General features: G+C 36.8%; 2 protein-coding genes across 4 annotated transcripts; one reads left to right on the top strand and one right to left on the bottom strand.

The window, feature by feature from the left end:
- The first annotated feature begins 707 nt into the window (after window positions 1–707).
- LOC102601275 (probable DNA helicase MCM9) lies at window positions 708–11,946 on the top strand. 3 transcript variants are annotated; one of them, XM_006351696.2, is made up of 21 exons: window positions 708–967; window positions 1,065–1,167; window positions 1,238–1,337; window positions 2,174–2,312; window positions 2,441–2,507; window positions 3,914–4,088; window positions 4,645–4,744; window positions 6,216–6,313; window positions 6,414–6,479; window positions 6,684–6,776; window positions 7,077–7,193; window positions 7,882–7,954; window positions 8,171–8,237; window positions 8,411–8,492; window positions 8,627–8,748; window positions 8,836–8,903; window positions 9,974–10,083; window positions 10,163–10,210; window positions 10,298–10,450; window positions 10,953–11,069; window positions 11,279–11,946. In XM_006351696.2, exons 1-20 carry the CDS (start codon window positions 849–851, stop codon window positions 11,042–11,044), a joined length of 1,992 nt encoding a protein of 663 aa, XP_006351758.1. In that variant the 5' UTR covers window positions 708–848; the 3' UTR covers window positions 11,045–11,069; window positions 11,279–11,946. The 3 variants fall into 3 exon arrangements, with proteins under 3 accessions (XP_006351758.1, XP_015166128.1, XP_015166127.1); XM_015310642.1 differs by lacking the exons at window positions 708–967; window positions 1,065–1,167 and having other exon boundaries at window positions 1,252–1,337; window positions 2,250–2,312; XM_015310641.1 differs by lacking the exons at window positions 708–967; window positions 1,065–1,167; window positions 1,238–1,337 and adding an exon at window positions 1,345–1,479 and having other exon boundaries at window positions 2,250–2,312.
- Window positions 11,947–12,726: 780 nt separating this feature from the next.
- LOC102600931 (dicarboxylate transporter 2.1, chloroplastic-like) lies at window positions 12,727–16,974 on the bottom strand. The gene is made up of 4 exons (XM_006351695.2): window positions 15,943–16,974; window positions 14,497–14,810; window positions 13,382–13,830; window positions 12,727–13,081 (listed from the first exon to the last, which is right to left on the bottom strand). The coding sequence occupies exons 1-4, from the start codon at window positions 16,816–16,818 to the stop codon at window positions 12,966–12,968; spliced, it is 1,755 nt and encodes a 584-aa protein (XP_006351757.1). The 5' UTR covers window positions 16,819–16,974; the 3' UTR covers window positions 12,727–12,965.
- Between the last annotated feature and the right edge of the window lie 315 nt (window positions 16,975–17,289).

Raw genomic sequence — 17,289 nt, 5'->3', positions numbered from 1 at the left:
TTATTGAGTATTTTCTTCTAGAGGGTAAATTTATGATAATAATATATTTTTAGAAATAATGATTCGTTTATTATTAGAAAGTTAAGATATTAGAGTTAATTTGCATGTCATAATAATTTTAATATCATTACATTATTTATACTCGTATAATCATGTTAGAAGTTTTATTTTCTATGAATTCTCTTAATCATGTTTGTAATTATTTCAAACTATTGATGTACTTTTATATTTTTGTGTTATTATATTATTATACAATAGCGTAAATTAAAATTTAAAAATTCATGGAGCTTACTCCTCGCCTTATACTAAGTAACACGATCCGCCTCACGCCCTCACATTTTAAAACAATGATTCAGAGAATCAAATCAACAAGAAAATTACATTGAGAACGAACAAGCAACATTTCAAATTATTTTTGTTTTTATTTTCGAGGCAAAACAAATACTCCCTCCATTTCAATTTGATTGTTCTGTTTTAATTTAGTACAAAATTTAAGAAAATACATTTATTTTTTAAATTTTTTATTAAAGATTTATAGAATATACTAAAATATTCTTTAATTCCGTTAGCTTAAATATGTTATTAAAATTAAAATTAAAATTTTTAAAAATGACATTTAAAAAAAAAAAAAAGGAAAAGTAGACATACAAATTGAAACCATAGTAGTAGACTAGTAGTATAAAGCGCTCCTTACCCCCGACAAAAAAAAGAAAGGAATTAATTCGGTACCCTGTAACAGTGCGTCCAATCTTTCCCGCCCAAAACTCGGCGGCCCCAATTAATTCGGTACCCTTACATACACCGGCGGCGGTGACAGAGCAAAGCCCTTCCGACGTCGGAAAAATCTGATGGAGGGCAACGTTCACAGCAAAGAACTGGCGGCGTATTTGTTAAGCCAACACTCCGAGCAGCTTAGTTCCATCATTCTGGCTACTGATCCTCGACTTCACTATTCCGTATATGTCGAGTATGAAACACTCCACTGCTCCTTGAATCCACAAGCACAAAATCCTCCTTGGCTCCAATTCTCCTTACATTCCAACTCTTTTTTTTTTGTGAAACAGTTTTGCAGAGATAATGGATGACAATCCAGCCCTTTCTCAGTTCATTTTCGCTAAACCCACCGAGTATTTACCCATTTTTAATGAAGCTGCCGTTTGGGCTCAGGTATTTACCACTTCAAAAATTCTGTACAGTAATGGTACAAAGATACTAATTGTTCTTTGGCTTTGTGTAGAAAGTTATTTTGGCTGATCTTAAACAATGTGAAAACGCAAGTGTTAAGGACAACGTACATGTTCGTATTAATATCAGTGGTTCTCCTCTTGAATGCCCTGGTTGGTTTCTTGATCTTTTTTTGGTTGCTTTCTTGATTCCTTTTATGTTTCTTGGCTTTCTTGGTTGGTTTCTTGATCTTTAGTGTTAATGACAACGTACATGTTCGTATTAATATCAGTGGTTCTCCTCTTGAATGCCCTGGTTGGTTTCTTGATCTTTTTTTGGTTGCTTTCTTGATTCCTTTTATGTTTCTTGGCTTTCTTGTTGTTGTATTTAAGATATATGGACAAATAGTTGAATGATTCTTCTATACTCTATCAGTGTAGTTTAAGCTGCTTCAAAGGTTACATATTGTATTTTCCATCTCATGCTTACTATAGACAATTGCTTGTAGTTGGCTTTTAAACAACTTGATAGAGACTATCAAGAATCTATGCCCTTATTGTACTGGAGCTAACAGTTTACTGCTTCTGTAATTTGGCATCTTCTTGATGCCCACTGCAATGTTAGTCTCTTGCTTTATATATAAAAACCCATCATTGATCGGGATTTTGAAGTATCTCTCTGATGTGTTGAATACATTTACAGTACTTGTAATAGGCTTCCAAACAGCATGATAGTGTAAATAAATGTTATACTATCGGTGTATAAAAGTAAAATCCTACTGTTTATGTTCCCAATTCAGGAATTTCTACAAGGTTCACAAGTTAAATGCACATGCCCTGACCACCAAAAGTACATATTACTAGTATTCCTTTAGCTATTTCTTGCATATTCTACTTTCCATGTCATACACCCCCGCTACCCTTGCTATATCATGCTTCAGAGTTCAGTGTAGTGTAGTTTTAAGTATATCCTGTAATATCAAACTTGGTCCCTTTTTGTTATGTTTTAGAAACTTTTCCCAGCATTGGCCGTGTTAGGGTGAAGCATCGTGGGATTCTTCTTACTATAAAAGGGACTGTGATCAGGTCTGGAGCAGTGAAGATGATTGAAGGGGAAAGGATATATGAGTGTCGGCGATGTAAGCACAGGTTGTTCTTGTGTGCCTTTGAACTGGCCGTATAAAAATATTCTATCTAGTCTTACGGCAAGATTACATGGTCAAGTTGTTACCTATCTACCCTAATAGATCATCGGCTAAGAAGGAAAATTTATGTAGGTTCAAGGTTTACCCGGAGGTGGAAACAAGGAATTCAATTCCAAAACCAATTTTTTGTCCCTCGCAGGTCTGCTTCCAACTCATTCTTATTTATTTGTTTGGACAAACACGCAAACAATACTCTGATTTTGCTAATTGATTTTTATCTCCATTTTATTGCTCATGGAAGAAGAGCTCTTTCTAATCTTCTCTTCATTTTCCTGCACATCGGTATGCATTAACCTTTCACGTAAGCGTTATTTCACAAGAGTAGGGTCTATGTGGATTCCAGCTAGATTCTTGTTTTTGGTTTGCTAGTTACCTTTTGCTTTGAGAAAAGTGAATGTTTCTTTTGGCATGTAATGAGATTGCACTCAACACTTTTTTCTGTCAGCTTGTTTAACAATTGTATTTTTGTTTTTCAGTTTCCTGGTTAAGATATCACAAATATCAAAATTGTAAGAACATATTTGAATGTAAGTAAGCAATACTGCAAAACATTTCAAACTAATTTAGAATGGAATAAAATTGCATTTATTCCTTAATTAATTCTAACAAATAACAAATTATTAGCATATTGAATTCTTAGAAACTAAATATGCTTACTGAATTTTGGAACTTAACATACTCAACCATGTTAATTGATTTGATTGAGGCTTTTGTTTGATACAAAGTATTCATCAAGAAATAGAGATGAATTTCTGCCACGTTTTATTTTAAGAAACTAGATGACTGACAACAAATTCAGCCATGATGTTTTGGAGTGTAATTTTGGGCTGTAGTAGAACTCCTTGTGTATTAGTCCAGGTGAACAGAGCTGGTCCTGCCCTTTGTGGGATCCTGTGTATAATGGGAGCTTAGTGCAGGCTAGCCTCTAAAAATGGAATAAATATTTGAGGGCAAAAGTTTATGAGGTGATGTTAACATAAGCTGCAAGATACTAACTTATGTATAGTCAGGTTCCCTTTAAGCATTACTTTTTGGCACTGTTTTGAAAAAAAAACGGTTTAACTAAATATGCAAGTGTGAGAATTAAAATAAAGTTAAAGTTAGAAACTAAATATGTCCATAAATTGAGTTTATATGGTATCATCCCATATTTGAAATTATTAGATCATTTCACGTAATGTTGAAAAATAGAGGCAACACAATAAAAATGACTATGTTATCTTCTCCTTACTTTTTTCTTTACTATAGTGTGCACTTTAATTGTGCTTCGTGTTTAAAGCCCCAACAGACACTTGACATTTTTCTGTGCTTTTCGACTCTGATAACACTGCTGGTAAGTGGTAACAGTAAAATCCAAACTGCCTCATAAATTATATATGCTGTGTTGTTTTACTTTATTAAACAATCTTGAAGCTCTTTTTCTCCTCTTATTGCCTCCCATTCTACCATGTTGGTTTGCAATAACTTTCATCTGGTTTGGCTTCTGATTTTTGTAAAACTATCTGTTTGTAAGAAAATCAATGATCTCTTCAAGTTCTTTTACAGAGGTCTGTAATTTGTGAAAGCACAAGTTTTCAGCTTGTAGAAGACAATAAGATCTGTCATGATTATCAGGAGATTAAAATTCAAGAAAGTACCCAGGTATTGGGTGTTGGGGCTATTCCTCGCTCCGTTCCTGTCATTCTGAAGGATGATCTTGTTGACATGGTTAAAGCTGGAGGTACTACTTCCTTACAACTAGATTGTTTGAAGTTTTCTAACAAGCTGTCCCTTGCTAGCTTTACTATGGGGTGTACTGAATCATCTTATGCTCTGATACAGTGACACCACAAAGATTTAGCCCCTCCATCCTAGAAAGCTTGTCCTGATCTCATCTACATGGTTCAGAAGGATCACTGTTTAGGACTTTGGTCTCATTTAGGACATTTATCAGTCACATTTTATAAAACAAAATTTATTGATGTAAGCCATGCCAAGCACCCTCTTTGCCACAAATTTTAGAATTGAAAGTTTCTAAACATTTGCTTGAGATCATCATGGTCAAAGTTTTAAAATTTGTTTTGAATTTTGAAACTTTAATAGGTCAAACTTTTAGTATTGAAGTAGTTTTCTTGTGTCAATCTGCTTTTTTGTATCATATTCTGCTTTATAGTATGTAAATTCACCTTCTACCATATTGAGACCCAATTCTCTCTTTTCCTTCTCTTTTTCATTGATAGGCTTGATAGACATTTTCTATCTTGTCATTAAGTTACTGCCATGTTTAATGTTGTCAGATGATGTGATTGTTACTGGGATCTTAACTGCCAAATGGTCCACTGATTTAAAAGACGTTCGCTGTGACCTTGATCCGGTACTAATTGCCAACCATGTAAGGTAACAGAGGAGTACTTCGCTGAGTTCATTTTAAGAATGAATTCAATATATTTCATACAACCACAAGTCAAACCCAAACAGTGCAAGGATTCAATTATTTGTGCAGAACCTATGAATGAATTATTGGTATTTTATACAAATTTTTGCTCTTGTTTGGAAGTACACATCGTTGTTTAGTGTATCAGAGCAACCCGCTAAACCATGGCTAGCTCAAAGTCACTCTTTTTTCTTTTTTTGCCTTCAATCCTTGTCAGTTTAATTTGAAAATGAATGCAGAAAGTTCCACTTGAAATGTTAGATACCGCTTGATGTCTCGTCAATTGGGCTGGTTTATAATTGGGTTAAACAGAAGCAAATCACCGTTTCTTTTGTTTCCTCTATTTAACATCCGTTTCGGTGATGTAAATTTTTTCTCATCGGTCAGTAGATACAGCTATTTCATACTCTAAAGCATGGCGTTGATGGGGTGAAGACTGTGAGTGAGAGTATGTAGTTGGCCTTTTTTAAAAATAAATAAATTCCAGGATTGCAATCCTGATGATGTATATATAAATTATGTAGGAGCACAACAAAAGGGGACTTTGCCTTAACCCCAAATATACATCAACGATTGTCAAGCAATCCTTGCAAAAAGGGAATGTTTAAGCATGCCATTGCTTTATATTCCCGCATATCTAGAGACTATACAAATTAACTTACAAAAAAGTTGGCTTTGTCGTATCTTATCCTTATGCTAGGTAATTGCATCTTGTCTAGCAAATAAGCTCCTTTAATCCCACTAGGCAATTGATATAGCCTACTGTATAAAATAGGCCCACTCCTCATTGTAGCTAATTTAGCATTCCCTACTAGATCAGCAGTCTCATCCACGATAATCTTCAGATTGCGATTTTGAGAAGTTCTATTCTTCATCATATAACCACGAGCAAGGAATCCATTTCTATAATGCCTTGGTATTTGATAATATGCAGGAGTCCCAATGAAGGGCTCAGAGTATAAAGAATTGCCTTTGATTTTTTCACTGGTTTTGTTACTGGAAAAGTGATCATCCTTCAGGTTCTAGTTATAGTGTTTCTTTCCTTTTGATTGATAAGTGAATAAATATACAATATCATTGATTCAATTTGTCATCTTCCAAAGCTAAAATAGCATGATGATGTTTGTAGAACTTAATGAATCTTATATCCAAGGAGGTATTGCCAAATAAGGATTTAAACTCAGAAGAGACATACAACAAAAATAAAATTGTTTTTGTATAGAAGTAACAGGTACAGACATACAGTTTATCTTTCTAAATATTTCAAACACATACAAGAAGCAAGATATACCTTCCAAAACTTTGGGGTGAGAGGCCTTGTTGACCTACCACCTTTTGTCTCCCCCACTGCTTGGTGGAGGTAATACATTTCTCTGACTTCCTCATAAAGTTAACTGCCTTTTTATTCACATAGTACCTATAATGTATCTTCAGGAGAATGAATGAGCTGAAGTCAGAAATAGATATCCCCGATGATGCTGTTCTGAAATTCAAGCAGTTTTGGACTGAATTCAAAGATACCCCTTTAAAGGGTAAAAGTTCTGTCAACTGGTACTAATTTTTGATTACTTGCTAAAAGTACTTGGGACTCAGACCTGCTTTTCTTTCTATTCTCTTCATTCCTAAACACAGGTAGGAATGCGATTCTACAAGGTATTTGCCCACAGGTCTTTGGGCTTTTCACTGTTAAGCTTGCAGGTATTTTCCCCTGCCAGTGTCTCCTTTTCAGTTGATGTCACATAACTAAATGTTAGTTGTATTATAAAGAGTTTGTGTTACTTTTTTAGTTTTCTGTCAGCAACTGTGCATCGTGAAAAGTAACCCCTTTGAGTTCTATGTGTCCAAACAGTATGGATACTTTCTTTACCATTTGGCCAATGACCAACTTTGAGTTCAATGTAGTGGCATTGATGCTTATTGGAGGTGTCCAACATGTTGATGCTTCTGGAACAAAAGTTAGAGGAGAGTCTCATTTGCTTCTCGTTGGTGATCCTGGTAATGAATTGTAATATTAAAATGCTCTGAATCAAGATTAGAATATCTACTTTGTAGGTAAATGGTTATCTTAGAGATTTTTCAGTACTTGCAGCTCTCATTTAATTGTGTTTAGTGCTAATGTGCTGCATAACAGCTGGTATACTTGATTTCACCTTCCTGCACGGTTGTGGTGTCAATTTTATGGAGTGTTATATCCATTTGAATGTTGGAAAGTTGTGACAAGTGAGAAAATATGGTTTCTTGCTTAACTTTACCATTCTCAAAAATAAATAAATGGTTTCTTGCTTATCCTGTCAGGCACTGGGAAGTCACAGTTTCTGAAGTTTGCTGCTAAATTGAGCAATAGATCTGTCATTACGACTGGGTTGGGAAGCACTAGCGCTGGATTGACTGTAACCGCAGTTAAAGATGGAGGTAGATTGTTCCCTTACCTTGTTACTTGCTAATATCCGTAGTGTTGAAATTTTGGAGCTGTCTCTATCTATTTGCTTTGGTCATATTGATGTGGGGAATTGTCTGTGTTTCTGTCGCAACACTCACACAGAGGCAGAGTTAAGGGCCCTCTCGCACAGAGACCTGTGCCAGCTTCCACGATAATGTGGTTGAGTTCTTTAAACTTGTTTGTTTTTCACATGGAAAAGGAGGGTGAAAGTTTGTTCCTCCTTCCTATTGAATTTTCTTGAGATGTGCAAGAAATAAACACAAGTGTTACGAATCTTGCTTTTATTAAAAATGAAATTCTAAAGTTGCAATTAGGCTCCCAAGGGTTTGGCACATTGGTCAATGAAGTGGATTGATAACATGAGGTCTCAGGTTCAAATCCCAAATGATTTAAAAGGTATAATAGTCTTGCTGATGTGACCCCGCTTCTGAGATTAGTACTAGCGCCCTACTAACATTAATTAAATAATATGTTCAAATGAAGGAGGCGTGGGATACTCAATATTGTTGTACCTCTTACATCCAGAAACAATATGAGGGGACAATTTATCTGAGTGCCTCCCCATAATGCGAACCAAACATGCACTTAATTCTTGATACTCTTTTGACCTATATGTAAAGTTCTTTGATCATCATTTGTAAAGACAAGCTATATTTTCAGGAGAGTGGATGTTAGAAGCTGGTGCCCTTGTATTAGCAGATGGTGGTCTCTGTTGCATTGATGAGTTTGACAGGTATAGCTGCATCATTGAAGTCTTATGTTGATTTGTTCAGTTTCTCCTTGTTTTGATAAAACTGGTGTGGCGTAAAGTACAGTCTGCACCTTAGTTAGGGTTATATGAGGTTGTTGATTCAAATGATTTAATGATTATTTTCTGCGGCAAAAATAGCCAATAATGTTATCATAGACAATTCATTTGATGTTTGACTCGTCAAGGTTTGTTTGGCAGCATGAGAGAGCATGACAGAGCAACCATCCATGAGGCAATGGAGCAGCAGACTATAAGTGTTGCAAAGGTATATCATTCTTTGAAGAACCTGAACTTTTTTTTTTTTGGTAAAGTCAATACATGCATGATTGGCAAGGTCATGATTTACTGCCACATTCTTTTCCCCGCAATATCTACTGTTCTATTGTTCTTAATTAAATGAATCCTTTTGTGATCCTTGATGACATGGTTAATCTCTAGGCTGGTCTTGTGACAACTCTCAGTACAAGGACAATTGTCTTTGGAGCAACTAACCCCAAGGGGCATTATGATCCTGAGCAGTGTATCTTTGCTTTTGATGTCCTATTTCTTTTATTCTTTTGCCTTTAACCTTCTTGCAAGCTAGAATCTCCATCAGGCATGTTAAATGCTTTGCTGTCCATCTCATTAGTTTTCTATGTTCTTAACTCAAACTAGCTTTATCTGTTAATACGACACTCTCTGGCCCGCTGCTGAGCAGATTTGACATAGTCCTAGTTCTATTAGACACCAAAAACCCAGACTGGGATGCTGTTGTTTCTTCACACATTCTTGCTGAGGTGATGAATCTAAAACAATGTGAATACATTACCATTTGTCATGAAGGGTAAATTAGCTAGATGAAAATTCTCTTATGTGATTGACAGGCAGAAACCAAGAACCACAATTATGAAGAGGATCTAGGGACTATCTGGTCACTTTCAATGCTCAGAAGGTAAAATACTTCCTGACAACCATCTGGATTCTGATATACATGATATGTACTCATCTGCAAATAATTGTTTACTTATCTATTACTCCATAGATAGAGAACGCCACTTTGGCTAGACTGCTAACTGCTTCTATATATAAAGACTCAGACAAGATAAGTTCCTAAATATGAATATTGGATTGTCATGAAGAGTAAGGGATTACACATGCTTTTACACATTAATAACGTTGAAACTGAACAAGATGGGATAAGTCCCTAAATATGATTATCGACATTGTTACCTTTTAAACCAATAGTATTAGTTTAATCCCCCTCCTTTTCCAATTTGGATGATTCGCTACTCTATGGTTTATCTTTTCCTTTTGTAGAAGACTAGAAGCTGGTATGCAAGACTTAGTTTCATATAGCAACATGCAAAGAGCTTTCTCTCTTTTTGTGTTTCTTAATTCTGCAAAGCTTTTTTAGCTTGATAACTCTTTTTTGTTGTTGATCAAGTAACGTATTTTCATTCATAAACATGGCCAAAAATCTGGCAGTGTACTCTAGTTTGATAAATTCTTATTTGACAAGCTTGGGAGATAGGTTTTTTAGGGAATGACCTTTTTTATGAAAAGCGCTTAAAACTGGAAGGTCCTCAATTGATATGCATGTATGAGTAAACAAAAAAGTAATTTTGGAGCCAAAATAGTAAAGTTTAAATTCATATTCTTAGCCTTTCTAGTAGCACTGATTTTTGAGTATCTGAATTGTCAAAGAGACTTTCATGTTATATGAGACAGTGGGCTTTGGTTGCTAGTTAGATAATCAGTTCAATCATAATACTTCCTTGGGCTCCTGAACAGCTGTGTCCTGTAAGTTGCTAAAAAGCTAGATGGTGAGCACAACATATCAAAACAGATCAGTATAAAGGAAATTCACATGACACTAGGAAAAAGATCTAATTCTAATTCTATTTGTGTCATACCATTTTGTTACCGTGTTAACTCCAACACAAGAGAATCTTCAGCAGCAATTACTTCATCACATTCTGTTGAGGAGATGGCAGTGTGATGTCTTCTGATCACATCTTGTAGGTACATCCAATTTGTGAAGAGATACTTTAGACCAGTCCTCACAAAGGAGGCAGAAAAGGTTATCTCAAGCTATTACCAACTGCAAAGAAGATCTGCAACTCAAAATGCAGGTCCATTAAACATCATCATTGTCACTAAATATTCTAATTGTTCCATGACTATGCACTTAACAACTGTGAATATCTACAGCAAGAACAACTGTGCGCATGCTGGAGAGTCTGATAAGACTTGCCCAGGGTGAATTATTGACTCTAGCTTTTTCCTGGCTTGGCCCTAATTCTATTTGTCACTGATTCTAAAGAAACCAATATGGCAATATTACAGCACATGCAAGATTGATGTTTAGAAATGAGGTCAGGAGATTGGATGCCATCACTGCCATCTTATGCATTGAGTCATCCATGACTACCTCGGCTATAGTGGACAGCATGGGGAACGCATTGCACTCCAATTTTGCGGAAAATCCTGACCAAGAATGTATCCTAATGGCATCTTATTTATTTGCATGCATATGAATTGTGATGCAGAAACCTATGAAATTGAGTTCATCTAACAAAATTGTATGCATTCCTATGCAAGTTTATTCAGTCGCTACTGGAAAAGTTGCTGAAATATATTTCTATGTTGAGAATCTAGTAAATTTTGTGCCTCTGAACTATAGTCACAACATCCAAGCTACACAGAAAATGAATAGAAAGTATTTGTGTGAACAGTAAACTTGTTTTCTTCTTGTTAATTTGTGTATTAAGTTACCCTTGTTCCATAATCTGCCTGATGGTATTTCAGTAAATCTATTTCTAATCTACTTGTTTAGTGGTGTTACTCAGCAAGATGTTTGGGTGTTACTCAGCAAGAAGTTTGTTCTCTGTTTCATCTATAGTATAGTTGGGTTATTAATTCAAGCAATTGGCCCTCTAAATGTGGATGCTTAATATTCATTTCTTTTTGCATATCATATGTTATTCTTGACAAGACATAGATGCCAAACAAGAAAGACTGATCCTTGAGAGGCTGCATCTCCAAGACGAATTCCCTGAAGTAATCAGTACTGGAGGATCAATATGCAGATAAAGTTCAATCTTTACTCTAAGAACAGGTAAATAGAATGACTGCTGATTCTCTCTCTCTCTCTCTCTCATGATGCAGAAAAAAAAGAAACAAGGACTATGAGGCTATTTAACAAAATATACAAAATTATTCTCTATACCTTCAAAAGCTCTCCTATTTCTGTGTTTTTCACACAACCCAAATGAGTGCTAACTGAACAATCCCTAACGACCTTTGTCTTGTCTTCGTTTTCTAAAGGTGGACAGTTCCTCCTTCACATTGTGTGGCATCACTCATTGTAGCCCAAACGATCCAAAGATTTTCCATCCACGTCTTTGCCGAACTCTTGCACATAAAACACTAACTGACATATGTAGACATCCTTTTCCACTAGATTTCAGTTGTCAACTGCTTCTCATAGCTGCCAATCAAGTTGAGAAACACACTTTTCTTCCCATCTGCTTAAGCCTTGGTGAGAGAGTTGCCCAATACTTGAGATGGTGAGAGATTGCATGTGTCTGGTGAAATAGCCAAGGCACGCACAAGCTGGCTCAGGCATTACCATCATAGAAAAAAAATACACTTTTCCTGGTGTACTGGGAATTCAGTTTGATAAATATTGAATAGTAGATGTTTTGTGTGAGGACTCATCAGAATCAATTCATTGCAATTTTACTTGGTGGATTTTGTCAATGTATGGAGTATGGTGAGGTGCCTCAGTTTCAGGAGATTATTGTGCTACCATAGATCTTTAATTACTGGCAAGAGACAAAGATTTGGATGTCTATTCCTTTATGTATTTTGATTGAACAGTTTGGTAAGGAAGAAATAGGTGTTTTGTAGATGAAAAGGAGCATATGTTCATGGTTAGCATAGATGCGTCCAAAACATGTACTATTTTTTATAAGACTTTTTAGCTTCTATAAGATTGTAATGTATGACAAGTCCATTTCGTTAAAAAAAAGAGTGTCGATTCCCGCTATGAACTTGTGCTTGCACCGAACCTAATGGATCGTCATTTGCTTCTAGCAATAATGTCAATAAATGTTGTGAAATGCGAGTCTCAAACTCTCAATGCATTATATCCCACACTACCTAAGTCCCAAAAACTTACCCTACTCCATTCCTTTCAAAATATTCCTCTTCAAGCCAGTTATCTGCTACATAAACATTCTTGAGGTTGCTACATTGCTGCTTAACACGTACAAAATCAGCTTTCCTTCCAAGCGTCTTTGTTTTCTCTTCCTCAAGAGGGACTGTTGTTCTCTTAAGGATCGAGCCAAGAATGGAACTCAGAAGTTAAGGATGATATATAGTGCATGCATATATATGGTACACCAATGAAGACAAGGAGCTGACCCAGGCATACATATCCTCAGCCAGACAGGCTCTGCTCGTTTCTGTCCTCTTATTGTAGCAAGATCATTGGAGTAGCAAATTTAGAGTTATGGAAGAGATTTTGATCCTTCCAGAAGGTGTGATAATTGTTGTACTTCTACGGTTTTCCAGAGCTCATTTTGTACTACACTTTCCTCCCCCCATACTCATCATCTTCCATAGTGAAGACGTGAAGTGTTGGGGAAAGAAAGATTTAAGCCATCCCCGCTCTGCCATCTAAGCCTCAAACTGCAAAGGTGAACTGATCCATGGCTAAGTGGATGGAGGAACCAAAATGTAGCAGACAGTAGTTACAGAGATCCAACTAGTACCCAGAAAGGAGATAACTTGGATTTCACATTCGTTCCTTAATGATGAATAAACTGCAAAAAATACATTTTTTTTTTCATTCGCGTGTTTTAAAGAATATTACAATGGAGAAATGCTGACACTAATATAGAGATTGTACTTCAGCTTGGAGTCAATAATGTCGAGGTCGTTGCTTAAATGCCACAACACAAAGGGCAAGTATAAATGGGAAAAAATCTACTTGCGCCAGAAACTAGAATCAGTATAGACCCAAAAACTTCCACCAAAATGTCCCAACGACTCCCCATATAATAGCATTGACGACTGCCATTACAAATCCCATTTTGAAGACATCCGGAAGATCTACATAACCAGCTGTCATACAAGTAACAAAACAATAATCAGTCCATGATCTAAAAATATGAGAAAGATAACAGACTATCCCAATCAACGGGGTTAAAATGCAACTAGTCATATATCTACCAATTAATTCCAATATTACTTGCTCATCTTTTATCAGCAAACAGAAAATGAAGAATAAACAACTTCATCTGTTCACTGAAGAAGTAACCAAGGATGCTTTTCTAAAAATAACAAAACCATTTTGACAGAAGATATGATCAAGCAGAATTAGTTAGATGCACCAATTAAAGAGCCTACAAGAGAGCTACATACCTCCAAAATAGACAGCAGCTTGACCACTGCTATAATGTGTCAAAGCACCAAATAGATTAGTGTTGTAAGCTAATGCCAGGGCTGACAATACACCAGGCACTCCAGATGCCAAATGCATAGCAAGGAATGCAGAGTATAACGCTCCCACATGGCCTGTTTGACTTGCAAATAAGTAGTGGATACAGAAGTATGATACTTGAAGAACACCAAATGCAGCTGGCCAGCTCAACGATAAAGCCTGCAGGGATTTTGCTACACAACTAGACATCCAACCAACAATACCAAGGTTTGTCAACTGGCTAGCCATGCCAACTAGGACTGCAAACCAAGCCAAAGTATCCCATGCTGATTTTTCACTTAAACAGTCATCCCAATCAAGCACTCCCAACAGCAAGAGGATTGATAAGCCGAGCATTGCAGCAACAACGCTTGCAATTCCAAGAGCATCACTGAGAACAACATAGAAGTTTTAGAAATTAAACACATTAAGACCATCATAAGCACACTGCCCACACATAAGTCATACACAATGTAACCAATGATAAGATATTTTAGAAAGAAAAGAGGAGGGGTGTGGTACAGTTGCCACAGCTGCTGCTCAAGCCTGCTGGCACTGTAAATCCAAACAGCTCTCCACATAAATCATTCTTTAAAATCCACCAACACAAGAAGTTGGTTTTGAAGTCAGAATAACAACTCCACTCAATAAAAAATTTCAAGCAGTCTCTTGGGAAAATAACTCTTATCCCTTTATTCTGTCTCTTAAGAATCTCCCTATTCAACTTTCTACGCAGAAGCTTGCGACTAATTCTTGAAGTCTCAAATCCAAATGGTCCCTTGAGAAGAAAGGTTTCAAGAAGAATGGTGGTTTTACTGAGGCATGTTGGTGAAAATAGAAAGAAATCATCCGCAAAACAGAGAGGGGGGTAACAGTTATTACGGACTCTCAATTGCCTCTCTGTAGCCTCATTCTTTTTGTCTAGAAATGCACTACTTTATACCCTGTAATAATTTTCTATTGCCTGAAATCAACATCATAAAGAGGCCACACACAACACTTAAAAGTTCTAAATAGAAGTTACAGGTATCAACATCAATTGTGAATTGATACCTACCCGAAAACCCACAGAGACACTGCAAGAAGCATTGTGCCAATCATCACCCACTCATTTTTTGTAACAGGACCCATAAGTTCCAGTTTTTTAGCTGCCATAGCGGGGGCTTCTGGTGTATCTTTGGTTTCAGGAGGATAAAGCTTGTACAAGATGAATGGAGTAGCCAAAAGAGAAATAAATGCTGGCAAACTAGCAGCCTTGAACCAAGACACCCATGGGTTTGCGATTACTACCCCAAGTTCCTCAGCTAGTTTGAGGCAGAGTAGATTTTGAGCTGCAGCAGTTAGGAAAAGAGCACTAGAGTTACCTGCACACTGTCATGCACCACAAAAAAGCAATCTGTAAGTGGATGGACATCTAAAGAGATGGCACAACAATGCAAATTAATACATCTTCAAGAAACTTTATTGTTGCATAAAATATAGCATTCACATGTACCAGACCAAAATAGTTAACTAAGTTGCTAAAACAGCCAAAAGAACAAAAGGAGGGAGGAGGGCATAACTGATTATATTCTTCTGCTAAAAATGAGATGCTTGCACAAAAAAATCTGTACTGTATAATTTGCACTGGATATAAAATAAAATAATTTCAAAGAAACACGGAGTACAGACACTAAGCATTGACGCATGTGATTTTGATGAAGCATTTTAACATCCGATTGCTAAATGAGATTGGCACAGTACATGAAATGTCTCGGCCAGACTTATACTCAACTATTACATCAGGTACCTACTACCTGCCACCATCACAAGTACTGATAACTTTGATCACTAATGCTTAGGCATATTAGAAGAGTTCATCTAGTGTTTTTGTCTCAACGAAGGTTTGAACCAGAGACCTCATGGTTCTTCTCCACTTCATTGCCACTAGGCCATACCCTTGGGTGCTAAGCACAGAACTACTACTATTAGACTTATAACTTATAAAAATGAACAATTTCATAACAATATGCTTATCCAACAGAAGGAAACTGCTCATCTAAATTAGCAGGACTGGGATCACCTCATATGCAATTCTAACCCCATATATGTTATGTATTCCTGAAAGAGATAGATGCACAACCGAAAAGATAGTAATACTTGATCAAATGCATAATGTCTTCTGTTGCAAATTCAAGATAAATACCAGTCTTCAAACAAAGATCTCTCAAAAATTACCCTATGGATATAACTTAATAGTTTAACCTATTTTAGCATGCCAATAACCTTATTTTGCAGGTTACAAACTTAATGTTACCTTAGACAGTTACCTACTTGGCTTTTAAATAACCTGATGGCTCAAAAACTATTTTCACCATTGGTGTATATAGATTGAATTCTTGAATAATAGGATCATTTGGTCAGCACAAATTCATGTATTCATAGAGTATGTTTTACATTTCATTAAAGTCATCTAATTATGTGACACACCACACATCTATAGCAAGCAAAACAAAGGGCATACCTGAAATTGAGATTGGATCAAGTAAGACCCTAGCTTCCTTGAGGAGGGATCACCAGGCTTACTTCCAGCTGAAAGTGAGAGAGACTTAATAATAGGCAAAAATACGCCACCAGCTCTTGCAGTAGTGCTGGGCATTGCAGGTGCAATTAAAGCCTCAGCCAGGGTCAATCCATATGACAAACCAAGAGTACTCTTCCCCAACCACTTAACAAAGTATGTGGCAATTCGATCTCCTAAGCCAGTCTTGACAAACCCACGGGCGAAAAAGAAAGAAATCACAATTAACCAGATGACTTCATTCGTGAAGGCACTAAAGGCGCTTGAAAAGGTTAAAGTCTTGGTCAAAACTGAGGTTGTAAGTCCAAGAAAAGCCCATGCACCTACTGGCAATGGGCTGAGGACCAAACCAGCGATTGTTGATAGGAAAATGGAGAGCAATTGCCATGCTTGAGGAGAAACTTCAGGTGGTCTTGGAACCAAGAAACGGACTATAAGACCAATTGAAACAGAAATAATCAAAGGAATGAGCTTCGCACCCTGGGGTTTGGGCTTTACATCTACAATTACTATCTTATCTGATTCAGGGGATGAAGAAGCAGTGATGGGTTTGGGAGACGGTGGATTTCTTGAAGTGGGTTTTGAAAGGGGATTGAAAAGGAAAGGTTTGGGATGAAAAAGATTGAATCTTGGGCCGGTAAGATTGAATCTTGAACCGGAAATAGATGATCGAAGGGAGGAAACTGGACGGAGAGCAGCGGTGGGAATGGCGGAGGAACGTGATCGGAGATGGTGGTAGGAGAGACGAGAGAAGGATGTGGTGGCGGCTGCGGCGGCAGAGGTGGCTGAAGATGGAGAGTGAAGTGCCAATCTCTCCATTTTTTTTTCTCCGGCAAAGAGTGAAGTGAAGAGAAAGAGATGAAATGTGGAAAATTTATGGAAATGAAAAAAAGGGTCAGGGTGTTTGAGGGGCCTTTGGGGTGGCGGAAACTACAATGGCCACATAATAGATCGTTTTGTTAGTTTGAGAGGGTAAGGGCCACACTCTTTATTCTTCACTTATTGGGTAAATAAAGTAAAATAAGATTGGTAAAGTCACCCTTACGTCTCATGTATAATTTCTTTCACCAAGATTCATATTCTCGTTCAAAAATGTAATGTTCATTTGAATATTTATGGTACTCCAAGATGGTAGGTTTTTTCAAATGTGATGTGGGACTTTTGGATGAGACGAGCCCTGCTTTGATACCATGTTAAATTAGGTCTTAGGCCTAACTCACACCCCAAAAGCTAGCTCAAAGGGAAGAGGATTGCCCAAGTCTTATAAGGAGTCTACCCATCTCATTAACC

This window comes from Solanum tuberosum, unplaced genomic scaffold (assembly GCF_000226075.1).
Source record: "Solanum tuberosum cultivar DM 1-3 516 R44 unplaced genomic scaffold, SolTub_3.0 scf00136, whole genome shotgun sequence".
Taxonomy (NCBI): domain Eukaryota; kingdom Viridiplantae; phylum Streptophyta; class Magnoliopsida; order Solanales; family Solanaceae; genus Solanum; species Solanum tuberosum.
The sequence above is the reverse complement of the archived record's forward strand: the minus strand, read 5'-3'. Positions and strand labels throughout refer to the sequence as shown.